The 27,350-nt window shown below is 47.8% G+C and overlaps 3 protein-coding genes across 3 annotated transcripts in view; 2 read left to right on the forward strand and 1 right to left on the reverse strand.

Moving 5' to 3' along the window:
- Positions 1 to 1,847: 1,847 nt before the first annotated feature.
- marchf4a (membrane-associated ring finger (C3HC4) 4a) lies at positions 1,848 to 15,402 on the reverse strand. Its single transcript, XM_065020661.1, is given in 6 exon segments — positions 1,848 to 2,101; positions 2,149 to 2,297; positions 2,299 to 2,582; positions 2,899 to 3,091; positions 3,341 to 3,496; positions 13,710 to 15,402. Coding segments are annotated over 6 exon segments (1,365 nt in total). The 5' UTR covers positions 14,217 to 15,402; the 3' UTR covers positions 1,848 to 2,025.
- A 2,985-nt stretch (positions 15,403 to 18,387) lies between these two features.
- On the forward strand, positions 18,388 to 19,752 carry LOC115115165 (uncharacterized). Its single transcript, XM_029643652.2, has 3 exons — positions 18,388 to 18,467; positions 18,765 to 18,870; positions 18,958 to 19,752. The coding sequence occupies exon 3, from the start codon at positions 18,988 to 18,990 to the stop codon at positions 19,651 to 19,653; it is 666 nt and encodes a 221-aa protein (XP_029499512.1). The 5' UTR covers positions 18,388 to 18,467; positions 18,765 to 18,870; positions 18,958 to 18,987; the 3' UTR covers positions 19,654 to 19,752.
- A 1,348-nt stretch (positions 19,753 to 21,100) lies between these two features.
- The window catches only part of vps8 (VPS8 subunit of CORVET complex), an 87,190-nt gene continuing 80,940 nt past the window's right edge, over positions 21,101 to 27,350 (forward strand). The window contains exons 1-5 of the mRNA XM_065020548.1: positions 21,101 to 21,285; positions 21,664 to 21,732; positions 23,092 to 23,222; positions 24,839 to 24,935; positions 25,430 to 25,462. Of these exons, the coding sequence (XP_064876620.1) occupies positions 21,214 to 21,285; positions 21,664 to 21,732; positions 23,092 to 23,222; positions 24,839 to 24,935; positions 25,430 to 25,462 (402 nt within the window). The 5' untranslated portion in view covers positions 21,101 to 21,213. The remainder of the gene's footprint in view (positions 21,286 to 21,663; positions 21,733 to 23,091; positions 23,223 to 24,838; positions 24,936 to 25,429; positions 25,463 to 27,350) is intronic.

Raw genomic sequence — 27,350 nt, forward strand, 5'->3', positions numbered from 1 at the left:
AATGCTGTTTATAAATGACTCTGGGAAGATGTTTATAAATGACTCTGGGAAGATGTAAAGCTGTTTATAAATGACTCTGGGAAAGTAAAGCTGTTTATAAATGACTCTGGGAAGAAGATGTTTATAAATGACTCTGGGAAGATGTAAAGCTGTTTATAAATGACTCTGGGAAAGATGTTTATAAATGACTCTGGGAAGATGTTTATAAATGACTGTTTATAAATGACTCTGGGACTCTGGGAAAGATGTAAAGCTGTTTATAAATGACTCTGGGAAGTAAATGTTTATAAATGACTCTGGGAAGATGTAAAGCTGTTTATAAATGACTCTGGGAAGATGTTTATAAATGACTCTGGGAAGATGGGTTTATAAAGATGTTTATAAATGACTCTGGGAAGATGTAAAGCTGTTTATAAATGACTCTGGGAAGATGTAAAGATGTTTATAAATGACTCTGGGAAGATGTAAAGCTGTTTATAAATGACTCTGGGAAGATGTTTATAAATGACTCTGTAAAGCTGTTTATAAATGACTCTGGGAAGATGTAAAGCTGTTTATAAATGACTCTGGGAAGATGTTTATAAATGACTCTAAAGATGTTTTATAAATGACTCTGGGAAGATGTAAAGCTGTCTGGGAAGTTATGACTCTGGGAAGATGTAAAGCTGTCTGTTATGCCTCTGCCATGTCTCAGAGTTGACAGGAAGGAATCCTATTCCAATATGAATAATTCAGCTGTTAAAGCGTTATACATACTTGGGAAGGCTACTCCAAACTAACCTCGGGTCAGTGGCGTATAAATGACTCAAGATGTTTATAAATGACTTCAGAAGGAGACTGGGGCTTGTGTTTTTGTATTGAAACTTGCCTGCATCCCAAATAGCAACCTGTTCCCTGTGCAGTCCACTAGTTTTGACCAGGGCCCATCAGGTTCTGGTCCAAAGTAAAGTGCACTATGTAGGAATGAGGGTGCCATTTGGGATGCTGTTTATAAAGACTGGGAAGATGTCATTGTGAACAGCTAATGTAAGAAGGTATTAGTGTTATGGACTGTCACTGTTCTGAACTGTGCTCCTGTCTGTCATCATAGTAATTAGAAAGGTCTATTTATAAATGACTGTGAGGACTGTTTATAAAGCTTCCTGACAGGAGTGTTGCTCCAGGAAGATGTAGTAAAGATCACATAAAGATCAGTGCCATCTATCACAGCTCCCTCTAAGCAGAGTCTGTATATAAATGATATGGGAAGAGTAAAGAGAAATGGCTCTGCCTCACACATCCTTCCTGCTACATCAGACCACCACACACAGATCTGGAAATCTCCTTTTATTACATCAAGGCTGTCAAAACACAGGAAACTGGCAAATCTCTCCCTCTCTCTTGCCCTCCACCTCTCCATCCTCACCCCCTGTCCATCGTCTCCCCCTCACCCACACTCTACCCCTCACCCACACTCTATCCCTCACCTGGGAACACTCTCCCCTCACCCACACTCTAAACCCCTCACCCACACTCTAACCCTCACCCACACTCTAACCCTCACCCACACTTTAACCCTCACCCACACTCTATCCCTCACCCACACTCTATCCCTCACCCACACTCTATAAAACCCTCACCCACACTCTCCCCCTCACCCACACTCTCCCCCTCACCCACACTCTCCCCCTCACCCACACTCTAACCCTCACCCACACTCTAACCCTCACCCACACTCTAACCCTCACCCACACTGTTCTATAACCCTCACCCACACTCTAAAGCCCCTCACCCACACTCTCCCCCTCACCCACACTCTCCCCTCACCCACACCCACACTCTACCCCCACCCACACTCTCCCCCTCGCTCCTTCATCTTTCTGTCCCAGGCAGCATTGAGTAACTTCATGTAAATCTCTGTGAAGCAACAGCAACGTCTCCCAGTCCTCCATTCAAACTCCCTAAACGAGGCCACACACCCCTCTCTCTCTTATGTCGGTCTCTCTCGTTGTTGTAACATAACAAAGTTAGGCCTCAGTTGAAGCCTCAGACCGTAGTGACTCTCATGACCAGCTCCCGGCTGCTGTTGCTGGGCTGCGTATATAAATGACTCTGGGAAGACGTAAAGCTGTTTTATAAACTCTGGCTGACTCTGAGGATGGACTTGATGTGGGGCGGGGCTCCTGCTGCGTTGTCCAGAGGTGCTGGGTGAGCAGGTGGAGGATGTTGTACGCACAGTGGTGGTCTGGCAGGGATGGTGGCCCCTGCTCCGACATTGAGTCCTGCGTCGTCACCGTCGTCAGGCTGGCGGTTGCTGTTTATAAATGACCACATTATAAAGCCAGGCGGGAGGCTGTATATAAATGCCACCGCGGCCATGAGGGAGGAGGTGGAGGGGGAGACCATGTCATCCCCCGGCTCTGCCCCGGGAGGAGCACTCGTCCTGGGGTTGGGCAGGGCCAGGTGCCTGGGCGTCAGCCTGGATCTCTGGTGGTCCTCAGTGTCTTTGATCTTGTCGTAGTTCAGCACCTTCCACTGCTGGTTCACTGCCTGCCAGCGGTTAAAGATCCTGAACACTGAGGGGCCTTCATGGACGATCAGCGCTTGAACGAGAGAGAAGAAGAGGGGGAGGTTGTCAGTTACACATGAATACATCCTGAATCCAACATGTTGGTAGTGTTTGTTAATGACACAGTGAGTCCTCCAGAGCTCTGTCTGGGGAGTCATATGTGTCCCACCTCAAGTGTCCTGATTGGAGAAGAGGGAATGAAGGAGGAGGAGGGAGGTGTATTCCATAGGGGACCACGTTACAAACAAATAGAATCCCCTGGGTTGTGTATCTTTTCCCCCCCAATAAATCAACCAAGGAAGAGGAGGAGGAGGAGGAGGAGGAGGAGTTCCTCTGTGTGCCGGCCTCACCGATGCAGACGAGGTCCATGAATCCGTACATGGCGTAGCAGATCTGGAAGAGCAGGTCCTGGCGCTGCCACTTGGCCGAAGGGCTGAGGGAGGACCACACCAGCCAGGAGATGGAGGACATGAGGAACAGGCTGCCCAGCACGGCCGCTGCTATCTGGACCTTCTCTATCACTGTCAGAGAGATAGCCTGCCACTGGGGGGAGGGAGAGGGGGGAGGAGGAGGAGGGAGAGAAGGAGGGAGAGAAGGAGGGAGGGAGGGAGGGAGGAAGAGAGTACATCATCATCCCATACTATTCATACACACTATACACTAGTAATAACCCTCTCTCTCTCTGCAGTGCTGTGTGATATACACCCAATTAGAGCTCTCCTCTTCATCCCCTAAAACCCTCCCCCTGACTCAAGTCTAAGAGCTGGCGAGTCCCATCACAGCTGTACCTACCTGGAGTGGGTTATTGGTGCTGATGGCTACCACGTGGTACTTGTAGTAGCAGAGCTCACAGCTCCAGGAGCCCCTCTCACTGATCCACTTGATGAGGCAGGGCTCATGGGTGCAGCGGACAGACCCACTGCAGCGACACGGGCTCAGCAGCTCCCCCTGTGGGACACAAAGGGAAATGCTGCTATTGGTTTGTCTTACAGTGAGCCAGCTGAGTGTTGGCCAGGGTGCTGACCAATGATTTACATATACGCTGTATGACTGATAGGGGGCGCTGTATGGAAGCCATCGCCCCTCCATCTTGACACTCCGACACCGGTGTCAAAAATATTTTGGAAGCTAAAGAAATGCATGTATTAATGTCTACATTAGTTTTAGCCATGTTTATTCTACTACAGCCTTAATGCAGACTTTTAAATGATATTATGTGAGATAAACATATGTAAAAACATTTTCCTTAAAGTATATATTTGTTACATTACTAACGTTACTGTCCACACTAAAACAAAAAATACTTCTATACATGTCATTTTGTCCTTGAAACATTTCATTGAAATACTGTAGAATTCCATTCATTCTTATGGACTGTTCCTACTGGGGAGCACCAATATGGCCGACACATGGCTTCAAAGCCTCTCATTGGCCAATACATAGCATCAGCAGTCCAGGGTTTATATACATAATTGGCGCTGCCACAGGGTTAATCTGGCACCATATTCTCTATATAGTGCATCACTTTGTGCACTACTCCTGCTCTGGCTAAATGTAGGGAATGAGGAGCCATGTGACCAGGGCCCATCAGGTTCTGTAGGGAATAGGGTGCCATTTGGGATGCAGACTGAATTGTCATTGTGAACAGCTCTGGAGTTCTGAACTGGTCGATCTTAGAAGCTATTTATCCCTGACTGTGATCAAGGCTGTCAAAACACAGAAATCTCTCTCCTGACAGGAGTGTTGCTCCAGGCCACGTAGTAGATCACATCAGTGCCATCTATCACAGCTCCTAGCTCTGGAGAAGAAATGGCTCTGCCTCAGTTTACCACCCTTCAGTTCTGGAGAATCTCCTTTCGATCAGGCTGTAACCAGAAACTGGTGCCCTTCAGTTCTGCACCTACATGTCCTGTGCACCACAGCTCTGGAGAACGGTCGATCTGGAGCCTTGTCTCTACAGTTACCAGTAACGCGCCCTTCAGTTCTCTGCACCTACCCATGTCCCCTGTTCTGCACCTACACACCACAGCTCTGGAGAATGGTCGATCTGAAGCCTTGTCTCTAGAGTTAACCAGTTCTAACGTGATCCCTCTCAGTTACCCCCTGTGCCCTTCAGAACGGTCATCTGGAGCCTTGTCTCTACAGTTACCAGTAACGTGCCCTTCAGTTCTGCACCTACATGTCCTGTGCACCACAGCTCTGGAGAACGGTCGATCTGAAGCCTTGTCTCTAGAGTTACCAGTAACAGCTCCCCTTCAGTTCTGGAGAACGGTCGATCTGAAGCCTTGTCTCTAGAGTTACCAGTAACGTGCCCTTCAGTTCTGCACCTACATGTCCTGTGCACCACAGCTCTGGAGAATGGTCGATCTGAAGCCTTGTCTCTAGAGTTACCAGTAACGCGCCCTTCAGTTCTGGAGAACGGTCGATCTGAAGCCTTGTCTCTAGAGTTACCAGTAACGCGCCCTTCAGTTCTGCACCTACATGTCCCCACTGACTCTGTATCTGTCACAGTGTGGATTCTACAGCGTGTTTCCTCCAGACAGATAGACAGGGCTGTGGTTTCTGCTTTCTTACCTCCCAACGCTCATGTAATCTGTTTGAACAGAGACCTCCTCAGAGATGAATCCTTAACGCTCTTATCTTGTTATGTGTGAAAGTTTGTGTGTGTGAGCGAGTGTGATTCTCACATCAGCCTCACCGTTCTACCGTGAACTTGTCATTTATAATCCTCTCAGAGAGAGTGAGAGAGATTTATCAGCTCAGTGAGAGAAAGTGAGAGAGAGTGAGATGACACGTTAGTGTGTGACACTCATTAAAAAGCGTATTTTTATCATCAGCATTACCAATATAATGTATTTATTCTGGTTCCAGACATCTCACAGCTACCATGGTTATCATGACCAGGCCACATCCTCTCTGGTTCCAGACATCTCACAGCTACCATGGTTATCATGACCAGGCCACATCCTCTCTGGTTCCAGACATCTCACAGCTACCATGGTTATCATGACCAGGCCACATCCTCTCTGGTTCCAGACATCTAAAGAAATGCAGTATTAATACCATGTTTTATCATGACCAGGCCACATGCCTCTCTGGTTCCAGACATCTCAAAGTACCATGGTTATCATGACCAGGCCACATCCTCTCTGGTTCCAGACATCTCACAGCTACCATGGTTATCATGACCAGGCCACATCCTCTCTGGTTCCAGACATCTCACAGCTACCATGGTTATCATGACCAGGCCACATCCTCTCTGGTTCCAGACATCATCACAGCTACCATGGTTATCATGACCAGGCCACATCCTCTCTGGTTCCAGACATCTCACAGCTACCATGGTTATCATGACCAGGCCACATCCTCTCTGGTTCCAGACATCTCACAGCTACCATGGTTATCATGACCAGGCCACATCCTGCCCTCTCTGGTTCCAGACATCTCACAGCTACCATGGTTATCATGACCAGGCCACATCCTCTCTGGTTCCAGACATCTCACAGCTACCATGGTTATCATGACCAGGTCCATCATCCTTGTCTCTAGGTTCCAGACATCTGCACCACAGCTCCAGACACACAGCTCTGGTTATCATGACCAGGCCACATCCTCTCTGGTTCCAGACATCTCACAGCTACCATGGTTATCATGACCAGGCCACATCTGGTTCCAGACATCTCACTCTGGTTCCAGACATCTCAGACATCTACCATGGTTATCATGACCAGGCCACATCCTCTCTGGTTCCAGACATCTCACAGCTACCATGGTTATCATGACCAGGCCACATCCTCTCTGGTTCCAGACATCTCACAGCTACCATGGTTATCATGACCAGGCCACATCCTCTCTGGTTCCAGACATCTCACAGCTACCATGGTTATCATGACCAGGCCACATCCTCTCTGGTTCCAGACATCTCACAGCTACCATGGTTATCATGACCAGGCCACATCCTCTCTGGTTCCAGACATCTCACAGCTACCATGGTTATCATGACCAGGCCACATCCTCTCTGGTTCCAGACATCTCACAGCTACCATGGTTATCATGACCAGGCCACATCCTCTCTGGTTCCAGACATCTCACAGCTACCATGGTTATCATGACCAGGCCACATCCTCTCTGGTTCCAGACATCTCACAGCTACCATGGTTATCATGACCAGGCCACATCCTCTCTGGTTCCAGACATCTCACAGCTACCATGGTTATCATGACCAGGCCACATCCTCTCTGGTTCCAGACATCTCACAGCTACCATGGTTATCATGACCAGGCCACATCCTCTCTGGTTCCAGACATCTCACAGCTACCATGGTTATCATGACCAGGCCACATCCTCTCTGGTTCCAGACATCTCACAGCTACCATGGTTATCATGACCAGGCCACATCCTCTCTGGTTCCAGACATCTCACAGCTACCATGGTTATCATGACCAGGCCACATCCTCTCTGGTTCCAGACATCTCACAGCTACCATGGTTATCATGACCAGGCCACATCCTCTCTGGTTCCAGACATCTCACAGTTACCATGGTTATCATGACCAGGCCACATCCTCTCTGGTTCCAGACATCTCACAGCTACCATGGTTATCATGACCAGGCCACATCCTCTCTGGTTCCAGACATCTCACAGCTACCATGGTTATCATGACCAGGCCACATCCTCTCTGGTTCCAGACATCTCACAGCTACCATGGTTATCATGACCAGGCCACATCCTCTCTGGTTCCAGACATCTCACAGTTACCATGGTTATCATGACCAGGTCACATCCTCTCTGGTTCCAGACATCTCACAGCTACCATCCTCTCTGGTTCCAGACATCTATCATGACCAGGCCACATCCTCTCTGGTTCCAGACATCTCACAGCTACCATGGTTATCATGACCAGGCCACATCCTCTCTGGTTCCAGACATCTCACAGCTACCATGGTTATCATGACCAGGCCACATCCTCTCTGGTTCCAGACATCTCACAGCTACCATGGTTATCATGACCAGGTCACATCCTCTCTGGTTCCAGACATCTCACAGTTACCATGGTTATCATGACCAGGCCACATCCTCTCTGGTTCCAGACATCTCACAGTTACCATGGTTATCATGACCAGGCCACATCCTCTCTGGTTCCAGACATCTCACAGTTACCATGGTTATCATGACCAGGTCACATCCTCTCTGGTTCCAGACATCTCACAGCTACCATGGTTATCATGACCAGGCCACATCCTCTCTGGTTCCAGACATCTCACAGCTACCATGGTTATCATGACCAGGCCACATCCTCTCTGGTTCCAGACATCTCACAGCTACCATGGTTATCATGACCAGGTCACATCCTCTCTGGTTCCAGACATCTCACAGTTACCATGGTTATCATGACCAGGCCACATCCTCTCTGGTTCCAGACATCTCACAGTTACCATGGTTATCATGACCAGGCCACATCCTCTCTGGTTCCAGACATCTCACAGTTACCATGGTTATCATGACCAGGCCACATCCTCTCTGGTTCCAGACATCTCACAGTTACCATGGTTATCATACCATGGTTATCATGACCAGGCCACATCCTCTCTGGTTCCAGACATCTCACAGCTACCATGGTTATCATGACCAGGCCACATCCTCTCTGGTTCCAGACATCTCACAGCTACCATGGTTATCATGACCAGGCCACATCCTCTCTGGTTCCAGACATCTCACAGCTACCATGGTTATCATGACCAGGCCACATCCTCTCTGGTTCCAGACATCTCACAGCTACCATGGTTATCATGACCAGGCCACATCCTCTCTGGTCAGATGAATCCTTTACCAGGATCTTCTCTGATAAGAAGCAGGATCAACTATTTAAAGGGTCAGCAGTGATGGTGGGTAGCCTTGAATCTGCCAGGCACCATATCCAGGCTCAAATGTTGTTTTTCCTAAGGACCATGCAACCTCTTTTATTAGAGAGAGAGAGAGAGAGACAGACACACGGAGAGAGACACAGAGAGAGACACAGGGAGAGAGACACAGGGAGAGAGACGCAGGGAGAGAGACGCAGGGAGAGAGACGCAGGGAGAGAGACGCAGGGAGAGAGACGCAGGGAGAGAGACGCAGAGAGATACGCAGAGAGATACGCAGAGAGAGATACGCAGAGAGAGAGACGCAGAGAGAGAGACGCAGAGAGAGAGACGCAGAGAGAGAGACGCAGAGAGTGAGACGCAGAGAGATATGCAGAGAGATTTAGAGAGAGATACACAGAGAGAGACACAGAGAGACACAGAGAGAGACACAGACACAGAGCGAGACACAGAGAGACACACAGAGAGACACACAGAGAGACACAGAGAGAGACACACAGAGAGACACACAGAGAGACACACAGAGAGACACACAGAGAGACACACAGAGAGGGTGGAAACAGCCTTTCAAGAAGGTCATTCTCTTGCTTTCATGTTTCAGTGGTTACCACAAACACCCAGAAGAGCACTTTTCTAAAGCCAAACATCTATAATGACATCTCTCCTGTTCCTTTCTTCAGAGAAAGACAGGCAATTATCTAGACTCAATTTCACACTATCTATGTAATACAAACAGGTGGATACTACACAATAAAGACATAGAAAAGCTGTCCCTGGCTGGCAGATAAATGTATGTGTACCCAGTGCAGCCTGCTGTCTGGTAGTTAGGCTACAACAACGTGAGTTGAAAAGAGGTCTGAACTGGTACGTTGGTTATCCAACCTAATTCAACCTAAACCGCCCGGGGAACCAACTGTCCTGTACTGTCTGTGACAGGAATCAGACTAGCAGAGTAGGTTCAACAAGTGTCTGAAACAGGGTTTACATTCAATAACATATTAGACTAGGCTGAGTGAGAGGGGGGAGAGAGAGAGAGAGAGGGGGAGGAGAGAGAGAGGGAGAGAGAGAGAGGGGGGGGGGGGGGGGAGAGAGGGGGAGAGAGAGAGAGGGGGAGGGGGAGAGAGGGGGAGAGGGGGAGAGGGAGAGAGGGGGGGAGGGGGGGAGAGGGGGAGAGAGAGAGGGGGGAGAGGGGGAGGAGAGGGTGGGGAGAGAGGGGGAGAGAGAGAGAGAGAGAGGGGGGAGAGAGGAGGAGAGAGAGAGGGGAGGAGAGAGTATGAATGAATAGGAGACCTTTCAGATTGACAGACAGCATCACTGGTTCTCCTGAATGTGTTTTATTTCCTCCTCCTGCTCCCAGACTGAGCCAAAGCTTTAACACACTCTTTATACTGAGGATGCAGCTCAAATGGCACCCTAGGGGCCACCTTATGGGCCCTGGTCTAAAGTAGTGCATTAGATAGCAACTAGGGTGCCATTTGGGACACATATTAATTTATCCTCAGCGCCAAAAAGCTTTCAGCAGCCTGCCACCCAGAGACAGGCTGACTGCAACTACCACTCCAGGCAGTAGTGTTCTATAATGTGATGTCATTTAGAGCAGAGGGAGAGAGAGATGCTCTCTAGTGTTCTCCAACGGGCATCATCAGACACTAGACTAGTGTCTCCCTAAATGTCAACACAGGGACAGACCATACGGATATGTCTTCATCACTGAAAGAGACTGGGTGAAGATGGGGCAAATTCAGGGGTCTTCAAACTTTTTGTTACGCAAGGACCCCCGCCCAGGCAAACTGGCGACCCAGGGACCCCCCGCCCAGGCAAACTGGCGACCCAGGGACCCCCCACCCAGGCAAACTGGCGACCCAGGGACCCCCGCCCAGACAAACTGGCGACCCAGGGACCCCCGCCCAGGCAAACTGGCGACCCAGAGACCCCCCGCCCAGGCAAACCGGCGACCCAGAGACCCCCCGCCCAGGCAAACCGGCGACCCAGAGACCCCCGCCCTGGCAAACCGGCGACCCAGAGACCCCCCGCCCAGGCAAACCGGCGACCCAGGGACCCCCGCCCAGGCAAACCGGCGACCCAGGGACCCCCGCCCAGGCAAACCGGCGACCCAGGGACCCCCGCCCAGGCAAACCGGCGACCCAGGGACCCCCCGCCCAGGCAAACCGGCGACCCAGAGACCCCCGCCCAGGCAAACCGGCGACCCAGAGACCCCCGCCCAGGCAAACCGGCGACCCAGAGACCCCCGCCCAAGCAAACCGGTGAACCAAGGACCTCCGCCCAGACAAAGCGGTGAACCAGGGACCTCCGCCCAGGCAAACCGGCGACCCAGGAACCCCCGCCCAAGCAAACCGGTGAACCATGGACCTCCGCCCAGACAAAGCGGTGAACCAGGGACCTCCGCCCAGACAAACCGGTGAACCAGGGACCTCCGCCCAGACAAAGCGGTGAACCATGGACCTCCGCCCAGACAAAGCGGTGAACCATGGACCTCCGCCCAGACAAAGCGGTGAACCATGGACCTCCGCCCAGACAAAGCGGTGAACCAGGGACCTCCGCCCAGACAAAGCGGTGAACCATGGACCTCCGCCCAGACAAAGCGGTGAACCAGGGACCTCCGCCCAGACAAAGCGGTGAACCATGGACCTCCGCCCAGACAAACCGGTGAACCAGGGACCTCCGCCCAGACAAAGCGGTGAACCATGGACCTCCGCCCAGACAAACCGGTGAACCAGGGACCTCCGCCCAGACAAACCGGTGAACCATGGTCCTCCGCCCAGACAAAGCGGTGAACCAGGGACCTCCGCCCAGACAAACCGGTGAAACAGCACCCCCATCATATGTTAGCAAAAAATATATATGTTCACGTCTTATCATCAGGTGAATGACAAGGTTCAGTCATCAACATTTTGAAATGAATAGATTTGGTAGATGGTTTCCTCTCACATTATAACAGGAAGAGGAAGTGGAACTCTACCTATTAGCTAGGCAGGTCACTCCAAACACGAATAGCTAATAGCAGCTGTTTCGCTGGTTAAACAAAGGTGAGCCATGTGTTGGCCAAAATCTGTCAAGAAAGCTTACCAGCAGCCAGCGGCACCCGCGGTGCTTTTTCAAAGCTCATGGCCGCGCTGCTCTGCCCAGGCGTTGCTGAAGCATGTCGGCTCTAACAACGCCTGGATAGATATTTAACTATCAGCTAATCGCATCAGATGTTACAGCAACATGTGCCCTACAGCACTGTCGATGACGTGGCACGCAGCCATTGGTTGATGCATGCAGTCTGAGCAGGGGAGCTAAAAATGTAAATCCCTTTAAAAAATATATATATTTTCATGGACCCCCTGCAAAACCACGGACCCTGGGTTGAATACCCCTGGGCTAGTTGATGCACAGGACTAGGCCACAAATTAAAGGAGGAGGAGGAGGAGGAGGAGGAGGAGGAGGAGCAGGAACAGGAGGAGGAGGAGGAGGAGCAGGAACAGGAGGAGGAGGAGGAGGAGCAGGAACAGGAGGGGGAGGAGGAGGAGCAGGAACAGGAGGAGGAGGAGGAGCAGGAACAGGAGGAGGAGGAGCAGGGGAGGGGGAGGAGGAGCAGGAACAGGAGGGGGAGGAGCAGGAGCAGGAACAGGAGGGGGAGGAGGAGGAGCAGGAACAGGAGGGGGAGGAGGAGGAGCAGGAACAGGAGGAGGAGGAGCAGGAGAATGAGGAGGAGGAGCAGGAGAATGAGGAGGAGGAGCAGGAGAATGAGGAGGAGGAGCAGGAGGAGGAGGAGGGAGGAGGAGGAGGAGGAGGAGGAGGAGGAGGATTAGGAGGAGGAGCAGGAGAAGGAGGAGGAGGAGGAGCAGGAGCAGGAGGAGGGGGAGGTGGAGGAGGAGCAGGAGGAGGAGGAGCAGGGGGAGGTGGAGCAGGAGGAGGAGGAGCAGCAGGGGGAGGAGGAGGAGGAGGAGGGGGAGGAGCAGGGGGGGGAGGAGGAGGAGGGGGGGAGCAGGAGGAGCAGGAGGAGGAGCAGGAGGAGGAGCAGGAGGAGCAGGAGGAGGAGCAGGAGGAGGAGCAGGAGGAGTGGGAGGAGGAGCAGGAGAAGGGGGAGGAGGAGCGGGCGGAGGAGGAGCGGGAGGAGGAGGATTAGCCCTCTCCTTGGCTCCATCTGATGATATCAAAGACCAGGACAGGTGGAAAGCAAACACCTGGAACTGGAGATTTTAGGAGAGGAATCCCCTTTAGACTATTGAGATGTACCCTGTGTTACTTGAATCCACTACTTCTCCAGGTCTTCCTCTGTTATGTTCTGTTCCTATCTCTTCTGTCTAAGACAGGGCTTCCTCTGTCATGTTCTGTCCCTGTCTCTTCTGTCTAAGACAGGGCTTCCTCTGTCATGTTCTGTCCCTATCTCTTCTGTCTAAGACAGGGCTTCCTCTGTCATGTTCTGTCCATGTCTCTTCTGTCTAAGACAGGGCTTCCTCTGTCATGTTCTGTCCCTATCTCTTCTGTCTAAGACAGGGCTTCCTCTGTCATGTTCTGTTCCTATCCTCTCTGTCTAAGACAGGGGTTCCTCTGTCATGTTATGTCCCTATCTCTTCTGTCTAAGACAGGGCTTTCTCTGTCATGTTCTGTCCCTGTCTCTTCTGTCTAAGACAGGGCTGTCTCTTCTGTCTAAGACAGGGCTTCCTCTGTCATGTTCTGTCCCTATCTCTTCTGTCTAAGACAGGGCTTCCTCTGTCATGTTCTGTTCCTATCCTCTCTGTCTAAGACAGGGCTTCCTCTGTCATGTTCTGTCCCTATCTCTTCTGTCTAAGACAGGGCTTCCTCTGTCATGTTATGTCCCTATCTCTTCTGTCTAAGACAGGGCTTCCTCTGTCATGTTCTGTTCCTGTCTCTTCTGTTTAAGACAGGGCTTCCTCTGTCATGTTCTGTCCCTATCTCTTCTGTCTAAGACAGGGCTTCCTCTGTTATGTTCTGTTCCTATCTCTTCTAAGACAGGGCTTGCTCTGTGAATTCTAGTACTCCTACCTTTTACATAGCCATGGGAAGTGAGTAAGTTAGAAAATCATTATTTCTGTTCTCAAGCATATAATTGCTCCTGCATGCTTGGGATCCACAACACGCACAGTGTTGAGAGGGAAGGAGAAAGAAAGAGAGACAGAGAGAGAGAGAATTTTTCAGCCCTTAAGCTCCATTGTTTTTGAAACACTTCGAAAAACATCCTTGTTAGCAAAAATGAGTCATATACAGTCAATGTCTGACCATAGGTCTACCTATATGTCTATCGTCTATTGTCTACCTGTAAGGCCACTCACCTGTTCTGGACCTTGGAAACATATCCTGCACTGGGGAGTCCTAACACCACTGTCTGTGCGACTGTTCTGGGAGAATCTCTCCTCACACTTCTCTTTGGAGCAGTCCTCCTCGGAGCTGCCATAGTCCAGGGGTCCAGTCTGTCCCGTAGCATGCTGCCATTCCTCTGTCGCTTTAGGCTCGTTTGTCCCGGCAGAAGGAGGCTCTCCTGTCGGCGGGCCAGGGGTAGAATAACCTTCCGCCTCTGGTGAAGGTGCACTCGCTGCAGAGTTGCTGTTGTCGATGGCAACATCAATGCCGATGCCGGACCCATTGCTGTCCGTGTATTGTCCGTTCATGGGGATGATCACCGGTGGCGGAGCCGGGACCGGCGGTCTGAGTAAGAAAACCTTCAGGTCACTGAACAAAACGCAACAGCGGCCTTTGGACATGCCCTGGCGGCGGAGCAGCATCGGTCTCCGGCTCAACAATCCCCAGCACCATACAACCACCCCGAGAGACAACAACATGTGTCTGTTTCTATAGGAGGATACAGGTGTAGATTTCTATTCAGAAACGTGCAGAGCACATGAAGAGAAAAGGAAAAGCTTACTGTTATTTCGTTGGGGATGATCGGAAAGAGGAGTCTCCTCTGTTGTGTATTTTCCAGTTGGGTTGAATGACATTCTTTCTCTCAACAGCTATTTTCAATTTAGCTCTGAATTCTAAACTCGAATCAGCCGGAATAAATCGAATGAGTTGGTGTGCGCGCACCACCACACATCATTTCTCAGCCTTGTCAGATAACCCTATCGTGCACTAGCCTTGGAGCTCGCTTATGCTTGTAACTAAGTAATTGCTCGGGTTACAGGAAAACCCTGACTACATATCAAACAAATAGACTTACATGTCTCATATACCTTAGAGAAAACGGGCAGGCACATAGCTGAGCATCTTCCCATTTCATTCCAATGGCATCACAAACCGAATCTTGGGAACAAGACTATACTATTGCGATCTTTTCATTCTTATTATCTAGCCTACTCTCCCGTTGCCCTTTATCAATCCTGTGTTGTAGCCTATCTGGTTCCATTAATCCAACAGCATTGTTTCTTTACGGCCCTTCTACCAACAATGTCCCATTACATGTTGTAATAACAGTCACTATGTGGCCAGTGGTCCTTGATATAACCGCCACCCCCCACCCCGTTGACCAGTCGAGCCCTGTTTAAATCGTCCTTTCTCTATACTCGATCCTTATGGATGCTTTAAAGGTTATGTCCTCGGCTGTAGTCTAATATAGTTTCCACGGTAGTTTGCGTTCGTCGCCTGTCAATTCAACGGTCTGTCTGAGGAGGTTGAGGCTATTCCCACAACAAAAGCCTTACAAGATCATTTAGGGATGTCACGAACATGCCCTGGGCTTCGCTTCCACAGAGCCTAGCCTCCTACCGTCATTTTCTCTCACACGGAGCATCCTCTTTACAAGCGGGTAATCCACATATTTTAACGACATAACAGTGCTTTAATTCACCCCAAAACGGTTGTTGTCATGCCTTTGGGTCGACAGGAGCAGCGAAACCGGAGAGAAGTGGTTGATGTGGCCGTTGTCTCTGTGCTTTTGAAATCCATTCGACTCGATGGTTCTTTTCTCGCCGCGGGTTCAGCACCATTAAGGATGGGACAGCTCCCAGGCGCGGGCCCGTCTGGAACACCAGCGTGATGCAAGAAAGGGGGCGAGCATGGGCTGGCTCGTCTCATCTCGGATAGCAACAAGATAACATTTGGGATGAAATAATAGATTAAACAAGAATCCCAAACAGATATAGTATTTGACAAAAACAGAATAATGTCAAACCATGATTACATTGGGAAAAGATCACACATCCCATTATTTGCGTGTGGGAAGACTTGGGAACAGATTTCATAAATAAAATAAAAAATAATTTGAGATGATTTTCTGGTGATTTTACAGTCTTTTATGTCCAACAACGAAAATGGTATATCTAAAAAAATATATATATTGGGGAAGGTAGGCTGTTCACATTTAGCAAACAAGTTGCTTAAACAAATACTAAAGATTTATGTATAGGTCTCAATTGGAGGTGCCTTATCATGCTATATGGGCTGTGGCTGTTGAATAATGCACAGCAGACTATCCCCTATACACTAGGTATTTATATATTCTGGTTTGCCTAGTGTGCTTAGTGCCACACTACAGCCTTCCCTGAACCTGCTGAACCCTGGCAGTAAGCGACAGTACACACACACACACACACACACACCAGTAGAGTTGAATTCTCTCCATCTCCTTTCTCTTCAACATGTGTCCGAAGAGACAAGTGAGCCAGTCTGAGTGAGCATGGCCCAAATGACACCCTATTCCCTACATAGTGCACTACTTTTGACCAGAGCCCTATGAGCTATATAAGGAAAAGGTGCCATTTGGGATGCAATCAGAGGAGTGGCCCACTCGCTGCTGCAGTTTCCCCCAGGCCCAGGGAAATATGTCACACTGTTGTAGGACTTCCCACCACCACTAGCATTAACCCCAAACAATTTACACTGTTCAAGAAACTTTTCTTAATCACCCGTGTTCTCTCATCTCTCTCATTCTCTCTCTCTCTCTCTCTCTCACATGCTCTCTCTCTATCTCTCTCTCTCTCTCTCATTCTCTCTCACATGCTCTCTTTCTCTCTCGACAATGCAGAACAATTATGATTCTTTATCAATACTGTATGTTTGACACTGCTTGCAATGGCCAGTGAGGTGTGAGGGTCATCCTATCTGTCATATGACATAAGTCATTGTTACATCACACAATCTGACCTCGGGGTGTAGGCTACTGTCAGTGTGACTTCCTGCTCTGTGATGGAATATGAGTGTCCCTCACCTACTGTAATGTAGCCTGTCAGTATCTCTATCTTTCTGATAACAAAAACAAGGACTTTTAAAGGGGAAATCTGTGATTCGTACATACATTTTTAGACTTCTAAATTAATGACATATTATATACCCATTGATTCTTGAAGAATGTAACTTTTAATTGAGCTTAGTTCAACTGTCGTACCCCATCAGAACCCAAAATATAAGCTTGTTTTACTCCATTGTTTGTAAACAATGTAATTTCAATCAATGTCAGACTAATGTGCCATCTCCTTTTCTCTCTCTGAGCTGTCTGTGGTGCTGAAAGCTGAATCTCTCTCTCCCCCACTGATGCGTGGTTTATGTATATATTTCTGAGGATTCTGTGGTAACAATTGGGGCTTTAGAGAAAGAAACACATTATTCTCAAGGAAAGTTATCTTAAAAAGGGGATTATCCCATATTTCCTGCAGATCCTCTGCTAAAACACACACACACACACACACACACACACACACACACACACACGGTACATCCTCTCAGTAAAGCTTACACTGCTAGAGGGACCACTGTTTTCTGTCTGATGTCTTGTCTTACAGTGGGGCTTAAGTCTAGAGAAGTGACCGGCTGGCAGGCACAATATCCTAGATTACCCAAACTATACTGTACTATACTGTACTATACTATACTGTACTATACTGCACTATACTGTCCTATACTCCACTGTACTATACTGTACTGTACTGTACTTAGAGGCCTATGTGAAGGAAATTGATGCAGTATAAGACAACAGTAGTACAGTATCATTTTGCCTGTGTGTGTGTGTGAGTGCGTGAGTGTGTGCGTGTCTGTGTGCCTGTCTCTGTGCGTGTCTGTGTGCCTGCCTCTGTGTGTGTCTGTGTGCCTGCCTCTGTGCGTGTCTGTGTGCCTGCCTCTGTGCGTGCGTGTCTGTGTGCCTGCCTCTGTGTGTGTCTCTGTGCGTGTCTGTGTGCCTGTCTCTGTGCGTGTCTGTGTGCCTGCCTCTGTGCGTGTCTGTGTGCCTGCCTCTGTGCGTGTCTGTGTGCGTGTCTCTGTGCGTGTCTGTGTGCCTGCCTCTGTGCCTGTCTCTGTGCGTGTCTCTGTGCGTGTCTGTGTGCCTGTCTCTGTGCGTGTGTGCACACAGCACCCGTCTGTATGACCCCTACATAAGCCCCTCTCCGTGCTGGGAACTAGGAGATGAATCAGGCCCCTGAGGAATTCCATCTCTGCCAATTAGTGTTGCTGGTATCACAGCGTCTAGCATGAAACACTAGCTTGCAGCCAGAGCCTAATGACCAGGGTTGGTATAAAAAGAGCACATGAATGATACAGTGATCAGGCCTCTTTACTTGTCAAAAGCATTATAATTGTTTATATAGTAACCATAATTACATCTTTACTTGTGAAAAGCATTATAATTGTTTATGTAGTAACCATAATTACATCTTTACTTGTGAAAAGCATTATAATTGTTTATGTAGTAACCATAATTACAGTACTAACTTTTCCTGTATTCCTTTTCCTTGGGGCAACTGAATATGAGCTTAGGCTAGAGCAATTAAATATTGGATAACTTTTCAGTTAGTTAAAAAAAACGATTTCACTTGCTCACTCCAATTTATCTACCACAAGCCTGTAGGTCTACCATCTCGAATTTCCTCATGCATATTTAAAAGTAACTCAACGAATAGTTATAAAGTAGGCTAGCTAACATTAGGAAGAAGATACATGCTCTCTACATAGAATTCCTAGGCGCTTGGCTTAGAGCAATTTCATGTAACACGTGGCGAACGTTGATGACGATGTTACCATGGTTACCAAGAATTTCCGATGTGACCGCTGATCCTCGGGTTCAAATAAAAGCCATATAGTTTGCCAACGTCCTACTAACAATTTTGGTAAGTTGAAGTAACGCTCTCACGAAGGAATTTTATGATAATGAAAGTTGCCTAAGTTAACACAGTTCGTCATGGCTCAATTATTGCAACTTGACAGTAGTAGCTAACTAAAGCTAGCTGGCTAGCTAGCTGAGGTCCTCTGTCCAGTTTGTTCATTGGTACTGACAGTGGCATTTGGCTTCGTTATGATGGAAGCTATTATTCGTTTTCTGGATGGAAATGATAAAGAATTACTGTTCATTCATAGATTACATGTCCGTGCAACAATATCTTCTTCTTATTTCTGAATGAATACAGATAAAGTGGATCTGAAATGGACGTCAATGATGTAGTAGTCCAGAAGCTTCACACATAGTATAGAACTGTGTTTTTCTCTATCAGAGTAATAGCTGGTGATCAAGAGGTAAGTGTAATTTATGTTTTACAGAATGGTATTTTCCACATTGCTATGGTTATTAGAGAATTGACATTGACCTCAATGACCGTACAGGTGAATGAAGACACTGGAGCCAGAGCCAAGATGGCAGCCATGGCAAGAAACATCTCCAAGGACTGGACCTACCTCTATGAGAGGCTCTTCTCCAAGCTGTCCGATGAGGGCTTCCACGACATGTGGAGTATTGGTGGCTTTCTCGTCGTATTCATCTTCTGCACCATCGTCATCACCCTGACTCTAGCTGTCATATTCAGCTGGTGCTGTGGCTGGTGCTTCGAACAGCCGATCCTGGGGTCCAGCAAGATCAGCGTGCTGCTCTCGCCACCAGAACTGTCCAGACAGAAGTCTATGCAGACACAGGCACCCAGTTTATCGAAACAGAGCCTGTCCAGACAGAAGTCTATGGAGACACAGGCACCCAGTTTATCGAAACAGAGCCTGTCCAGACAGAAGTCTATGCAGACACAGACACCCAGTTTATCGAAACAGAGCCTGTTCAGACAGAAGTCTATGGAGACACAGACACCCAGTTTATCGAAACAGAGCCTGTCCAGACAGATATACACCCGGAGGTCTGTGATGGATCCAAAGCATCCCATAGAGTCCGTTTGGAGTCCTGAGTCTGTGCCCGATGTGCAAAAGACTGAGAAAAGCAGCAAGAACAAGAAGTTTAAAGCTGGATCTGTGAAAGTAAAGCGTAAAATCCAACCTGCATCCAGGATTGTGAGGAACAGAGATGTACCAGTATAGCTTCGGGCTACCAGATCAAATCTGCTTTTGTACCTATGTGTCTGACGGACCTCTGTGACAGCCTCATTAGATGTTTCAAGTAAAGCCTTTCAATTTCAAGTTGTATGAGTCATCTGTGCAGGATACACATGGTATACACTGTCCAATGAAACGCTTACTTGTATTTTTGCTTTCCTTACCAAAACGATTTTCGGGAAATCAGCGTTTTGGAAACACGTAAGGTTAGGCTTATATGTAGTTGTTGTCGACATGTAGAGTCAAACACAACATTATTTGCAAGGGCCTGTCATTGATTTGTGCAAAAGACACATTTAAATGAAAAGGAGTCTCCGCACACTCAGGATCAATGCACAACTTTCTATTGATTTAGGCTGAGCATTCGGTCGTCAGACCTTCATCAGTACACAAGACACCAGCATCAACAACCAGGGTTGTGTAGGTTACTTTCTAAATGTAATCTATTACAGTTACTAGTCACCTGTCCAACACTGTAATTAGTAATGCAACTTTTGGATTACCAAAACTCAGTCATGTAATCTGATTACTTTCAGATACTTTTGGATTAATTTCCCCATTAGAAGAAGACTAAAAAGATACATCAAACGTATTTGGTGTGTCATCAGAGTGGTCTCTGATTGGTGGTCATCATTTGGTGTGTCATCATAGTGGTCTCTGATTGGTGGTCATCATTTGGTGTGTCATCATAGTGGTCTCTGATTGGTGGTCATCATTTGGTGTGTCATCATAGTGGTCTCTGACTTGTCATCAGACTCACTCAGGTGGAACAAAATTCTGTCAACGACAATGAGTGTCATTATTTTGCTGTCTACTTCTAAAACATTTGAAGATGATAAGATGTTTTTTTTATCAAAGAAAATCTTGTTCAAACCACAGACTTTTATTTTGGGATCACGCTCAAAAGATTGGTCACACTCATCACTTTCCCCTGTATTACTGAAATAGGACACAACGAGGCAGCATTCAGCTACTCTTGATAATTTCAACACCATGTTGTAGTTAGTAGGCCTATGTAGGATGTGTTTCGGACTCCCCCTGCTGGTTAAAAGCTGCAATTGCATTTCACAGAATCTTCATCCCTCCACCGCACATTAACCTCTTCCAAAGAGCCCATATTCCTAAATGGTTTCAGATTCGGAGTGGTGGTCGAGGATCAGTTTTGACCTGATCTTAGATTTGAGATTATGAATACGGGCCGAGGACTCCTGGAATACCAGGGAGAGTGAAACATATCTGGGAAATAGAGATGGGAAGCTAGCTGGCAATACTGAACTAATTCATTTCACACAAAAAAAGGTGTGAAGTATTATACAAAATCCACACTTTGTGTTGTTATTATTCGCTCAAGACAAAATGTTTCCGAACCTTGCCAAACGTTCCGAACACTGAACACACCCCTCGAGCCGTGACGTATCACGTGACACACCATTCTTCCGGTACAACAAGGAAGAGTGGAATCGGAGAGATGTGATACCGCTAACTTGCTAATAATGTAGCTATTGTTTCGTTGTGTATCTATATTAATATATTTGGCCTCTTACAATGTCAGAATCACCAGACACACGCAGTTTGGTTTCTGCGTCATCCCAGCTCAATTTAATGGAAATAGATACGGTGAGTGGGACTGTCGCGCTTATGGCTGTTTCTCAACAGTTTTTGGTTTTCTTGATAGATAGCTAAACCTATCATTTTTGGGGGGGATAGATGTGCTAAATATGAGAGTTTGTTTGTGCAATTAAAGCTGTAGCTAGCATTAGTCTTATTTTGCTGGTTGTCAAATGTGTAGCTTGCTAGTGGGCTACTTTGTTGTCTTTTCTTTGGCTTAGCACAGCCATGTCTCTGCTACACGTTTAATATCCGATTAAAGATCGCTAGAACCATAGAATTAGGTAGAATAGTAAATATAATGAGATGTCTGACTAGAGCGACCACGGAGCTCGATAGACTTCATTGTGCTGAACACATATTGCATACCTTATCTATTCTCCTCAGATCGACGATAAAGAGTTTGACATTCCCCAAGTTGACACCCCGCCTACATTGGAGAGCATCCTGAATGAGGTAACTGGCTCTCATCTTTCAATAACTATACATGTTCCATTTCAAATGCTGCAGGAATCTGACATCTTCTAGCTCCCCGACTTCTTGCAGAACAATACAATGTTGTGTAAGGAAGTCAACACATTGGGGTAGCCAGCCCTACATCATATCTGGGGTAGCCAGCCCTACATCATATCTGGGGTAGCCAGCCCTACATCCATATCTGGGGTAGCCAGCCCTACATCATATCTGGGGTAGCCAGCCCTACATCATATCTGGGGTAGCCAGCCCTACATCATATCTGGGGTAGCCAGCCCTACATCCATATCTGGGGTAGCCAGCCCTACATCCATATCTGGGGTAGCCAGCCCTACATCCATATCTGGGGTAGCCAGCCCTACATCATATCTGGGGTAGCCAGCCCTACATCATATCTGGGGTAGCCAGCCCTACATCCATATCCTACATCATATCTGGGGTAGCCAGCCCTACATCATATCTGGGGTAGCCAGCCCTACATCCATATCTGGGGTAGCCAGCCCTACATCCATATCTGGGGTAGCCAGCCCTACATCCATATCTGGGGTAGCCAGCCCTACATCCATATCTGGGGTAGCCAGCCCTACATCATATCTGGGGTAGCCAGCCCTACATCATATCTGGGGTAGCCAGCCCTACATCATATCTGGGGTAGCCAGCCCTACATCATATCTGGGGTAGCCAGCCCTACATCATATCTGGGGTAGCCAGCCCTACATCATATCTGGGGTAGCCAGCCCTACATCATATCTGGGGTAGCCAGCCCTACATCCATATCTGGGGTAGCCAGCCCTACATCATATCTGGGGTAGCCAGCCCTACATCATATCTGGGGTAGCCAGCCCTACATCATATCTGGGGTAGCCAGCCCTACATCATATCTGGGGTAGCCAGCCCTACATCATATCTGGGGTAGCCAGCCCTACATCATATCTGGGGTAGCCAGCCCTACATCATATCTGGGGTAGCCAGCCCTACATCCATATCTGGGGTAGCCAGCCCTACATCCATATCTGGGGTAGCCAGCCCTACATCATATCTGGGGTAGCCAGCCCTACATCATATCTGGGGTAGCCAGCCCTACATCATATCTGGGGTAGCCAGCCCTACATCCATATCTGGGGTAGCCAGCCCTACATCCATATCTGGGGTAGCCGGCCCTACATCATATCTGGGGTAGCCGGCCCTACATCATATCTGGGGTAGCCAGCCCTTCATCATATCTGGGGTAGCCGGCCCTACATCCATATCTGGGGTAGCCGGCCCTACATCATATCTGGGGTAGCCGGCCCTACATCATATCTGGGGTAACAGTTGTGATACTTCCGTCTCCTGTTTTAGCCTGAGGATGAGGAGGAGCCCTTCATCCTGGAGGACACGTGTCTGCTGAACACAGAGAACATCGACGCCCACTCCTGTGAGACCTCCTCACTGGCCAGCTCCGACAGCGGAGACCGCACACACCTCAAACGGTAACACACACACACACACACACACACACACACAGCTATGTCTTACTATACTTGTGAGGGCTTTATGGGGACCATCAATTGATTCCCATTGAAAATGATGTTTTCCCTAAACCTAACCCTTAATTCTAATCCTAACCTTATACCTAACCCCTAAACCTAAGCCTTAATTCTAATCCTAACCTTATACCTAACCCCTAAACCTAAAACTTAATTCTAATCCTAACCTTAAACCTAACCCTTAATTCTAATCCTAACCTTATACCTAACCCCTAAACCTAACCCTTAATTCTAATCCTAACCTTATACCTAACCCCTAAACCTAAGCCTTAATTCTAATCATAACCTTATACCTAACCCCTAAACCCAACCCTTAATTCTAATCCTAACCTTATACCTAACCCCTAAACCTAACCCTTAATTCTAATCCTAACTTTATACCTAACCCCTAAACCTAACCCTTAATTCTAATCCTAACCTTATACCTAACCCCTAAACCTAACCCTTAATTCTAATCCTAACCTTATACCTAACCCCTAAACCTAACCCTTAATTCTAATCCTAACCTTATACCTAACCCCTAAACCTAACCCTTAATTCTAATCCTAACCTTATACCTTATACCTAACCCCTAAACCTAACCCTTAATTCTAATCCTAACCTTATACCTTATACCTAACCCCTAAACCTAACCCTTAATTCTAATCCTAACCTTAAACCTAACCCCTAAACCTAACCCTTAATTCTAATCCTAACCTTAAACCTAACCCCTAAACCTAACCCTTAATTCTAATCCTAACCTTATACCTAACCCCTAAGCCTAACCCTTAATTCTAATCCTAACCTTATACCTTATACCTAACCCCTAAACCTAACCCTTAATTCTAATCCTAACCTTATACCTTATACCTAACCCCTAAACCTAACCCTTAATTCTAATCCTAACCTTAAACCTAACCCCTAAGCCTAAAATAACCTTTTTACAAGTGATGACTGGCAAAATGTCCTCACTTCTCTGAATTGTAGTTAGTTTTCTATTCTAGTGAGGACTTCTGGTAAAATGTGAACACACACAGTTTTGTATCACTATCCTTGTGGGGACCAAAGAATTGATTCCCAATCCAACATCCTATTTTCCCTAACGCTAAATGTAACCTTAACCCTTAACCTAACTCCTAATGGCCAGGTTTTGAGACCCTTCTGTGATGGGCTGTATTCAGCAGGTTACATTATGCATTACGGGTACAGTTAACTGACATTTGTCATCACAACTGAGATTCAAACTTAACAGTCTATCCGTGTGGTGTGTGTGTGGTGTGGTGTGGTGTGGTGTGTGTGTGTGGTGTGTGTGTGTGGTGTGGTGTTGGTTGGTGGTGTGTGTGTGGTGTGGTGTTGGTTGTGTGTGTGTGTGGTGTTGGTTGTGTGTGTGTGTGGTGTTGGTTGTGTGTGTGTGTGGTGTTGGTTGTGTGTGTGTGGTGTTGGTTGTGTGTGTGTGGTGTTGGTTGTGTGTGTGTGGTGTGGTGTTGGTTGTGTGTGTGGTGTGGTGTTGGTTGTGTGTGTGGTGTGGTGTGTGTGTGTGGTGTTGGTTGTGTGTGTGTGTGTTGGTTATGTGTGTGTAGGAAGAGGAAGACAGTGGAACTCAGCACTACAGTCCATGGCTCTGTGCTCCGACACAGCATCCTGAAAGGCATCTCTGCTCAGATAGTCTCAGCCGCTGTGAGTCACAACCCACACCACACACCACACACACACACCACACACACATACCACACACACACACACTCACACCACACACACCACACACACACCACACACACACCACACACACCACACACACACCACACACACACACACACACACACCACACACACACACACACACACACACACACACACACACCACACACACACCACACACACACCACACACACACCACCAACACCACACACACACCACCACACCACCACACACACACCACCAACACCACACACACACCACCAACACCACACACACACACACCACCAACACCACACACACACCACCAACACCACACACACACCACCAACACCACACACACACCACCAACACCACACACACACAACCAACACCACACACACAACACAACACGCACAACACAACACCACACAGCTTTCAATTAGTACATGTTGTCATGCATCACTGAAATGTACTTTTTCCTTCCTTGTTCTTCAGGACAAAGTAGATGCTGGACTGCCAACTGCAGTAGTAAGTACAGTCATCACATACTGTAGTGCTGCTTTCACCCTTTCTACACTGTCTTCTCTCTGTTTCTACACTGTCTTCTCTCTGTTTCTACACTGTCTTCTCTCTGTTTCTACACTGTCTTCTCTCTGTTTCTACACTGTCTTCTCTCTGTTTCTACACTGTCTTCTCTCTGTTTCTACACTGTCTTCTCTCTGTTTCTACACTGTCTTCTCTCTGTTTCTACACTGTCTTCTCTCTGTTTCTACACTGGTCCTCTCGTCTCTGTTTCTACACTGGTCCTCTCGTCTCTGTTTCTACACTGGTCCTCTCGTCTCTGTTTCTACACTGGTCCTCTCGTCTCTGTTTCTACACTGGTCCTCTCGTCTCTGTTTCTACACTGGTCCTCTCGTCTCTGTTTCTACACTGGTCCTCTCGTCTCTGTTTCTACACTGGTCCTCTCGTCTCTGTTTCTACACTGGTCCTCTCGTCTCTGTTTCTACACTGGTCCTCTTGTCTCTGTTTCTAGACTGGTCCTCTTCTCTCTGTTTCTAGACTGGTCCTCTTCTCTAGTTAAATGTCTTCTCTCTGTTTCTACACTGGTCCTCTCTCTGTTTCTACACTGGTCCTCTTCTCTCTGTTTCTAGACTGGTCTTCTCTCTGTTTCTAGACTGGTCCTCTTCTCTCTGTTTCTAGACTGGTCCTCTTCTCTCTGTTTCTACACTGGCCCTCTTCTCTCTGTTTCTACACTGGCCCTCTTCTCTCTGTTTCTAGACTGGTCCTCTTCTCTCTGTTTCTACACTGGTCCTCTTCTCTGTGTTTCTACACTGGCCCTCTTCTCTCTGTTTCTAGACTGGTCCTCTTCTCTCTGTTTCTAGACTGGTCCTCTTCTCTGTTTCTAGACTGGTCCTCTTCTCTCTGTTTCTACACTGGCCCTCTTCTCTCTGTTTCTAGACTGGTCCTCTTCTCTCTGTTTCTACACTGGTCCTCTTCTCTCTGTTTCTAGACTGGTCCTCTTCTCTCTGTTTCTAGACTGGTCCTCTTCTCTCTGTTTCTAGACTGGTCCTCTTCTCTCTGTTTCTAGACTGGTCCTCTTCTCTCTGTTTCTAGACTGGTCCTCTTCTCTCTGTTTCTAGACTGGTCCTCTTCTCTCTGTTTCTAGACTGGTCCTCTTCTCTCTGTTTCTAGACTGGTCCTCTTCTCTCTGTTTCTAGACTGGTCCTCTTCTCTCTGTTTCTACACTGGCCCTCTTCTCTCTGTTTCTAGACTGGTCCTCTTCTCTCTGTTTCTAGACTGGTCCTCTTCTCTCTGTTTCTAGACTGGTCCTCTTCTCTCTGTTTCTAGACTGGTCCTCTTCTCTCTGTTTCTAGACTGGTCCTCTTCTCTCTGTTTCTAGACTGGTCCTCTTCTCTCTGTTTCTAGACTGGTCCTCTTCTCTCTGTTTCTAGACTGGTCCTCTTCTCTCTGTTTCTAGACTAGTCCTCTTCTCTCTGTTTCTAGACTGGTCCTCTTCTCTCTGTTTCTAGACTGGTCCTCTTCTCTCTGTTTCTAGACTGGTCCTCTTCTCTCTGTTTCTAGACTAGTCCTCTTCTCTCTGTTTCTAGACTGGTCCTCTTCTCTAGTTAAATGTGTTCTCTATGTTTCTAGACTGGTCCTCTTCTCTCTGTTTCTAGACTGGTCCTCTTCTCTCTGTTTCTAGACTGGTCCTCTTCTCTAGTTAAATGTGTTCTCTGTTTCTAGACTGGTCCTCTTCGTCTCTGTTTCTACACTGGTCCTCATATCTGATTTCTGCAGTCATATAATCTCTCTGTTTTCAAGGTGTAACTTCTAGTTTTGACTGAAGATTGTTATATATTTAGTTACACTGGTCCTCTTCTGTCTGTTTCTAGACTGGTCCTCTTCTCTCTGTTTC

Source organism: Oncorhynchus nerka, linkage group LG2 (assembly GCF_034236695.1).
Source record: "Oncorhynchus nerka isolate Pitt River linkage group LG2, Oner_Uvic_2.0, whole genome shotgun sequence".
Classification (NCBI taxonomy): domain Eukaryota; kingdom Metazoa; phylum Chordata; class Actinopteri; order Salmoniformes; family Salmonidae; genus Oncorhynchus; species Oncorhynchus nerka.

Coding starts and splice junctions, on each gene's coding strand:
- LOC115115165 (XM_029643652.2), top strand. CDS start 18,988: ATGGCAGCCATGGCAAGAAACATCTCCAAGGACTGGACCTACCTCTAT.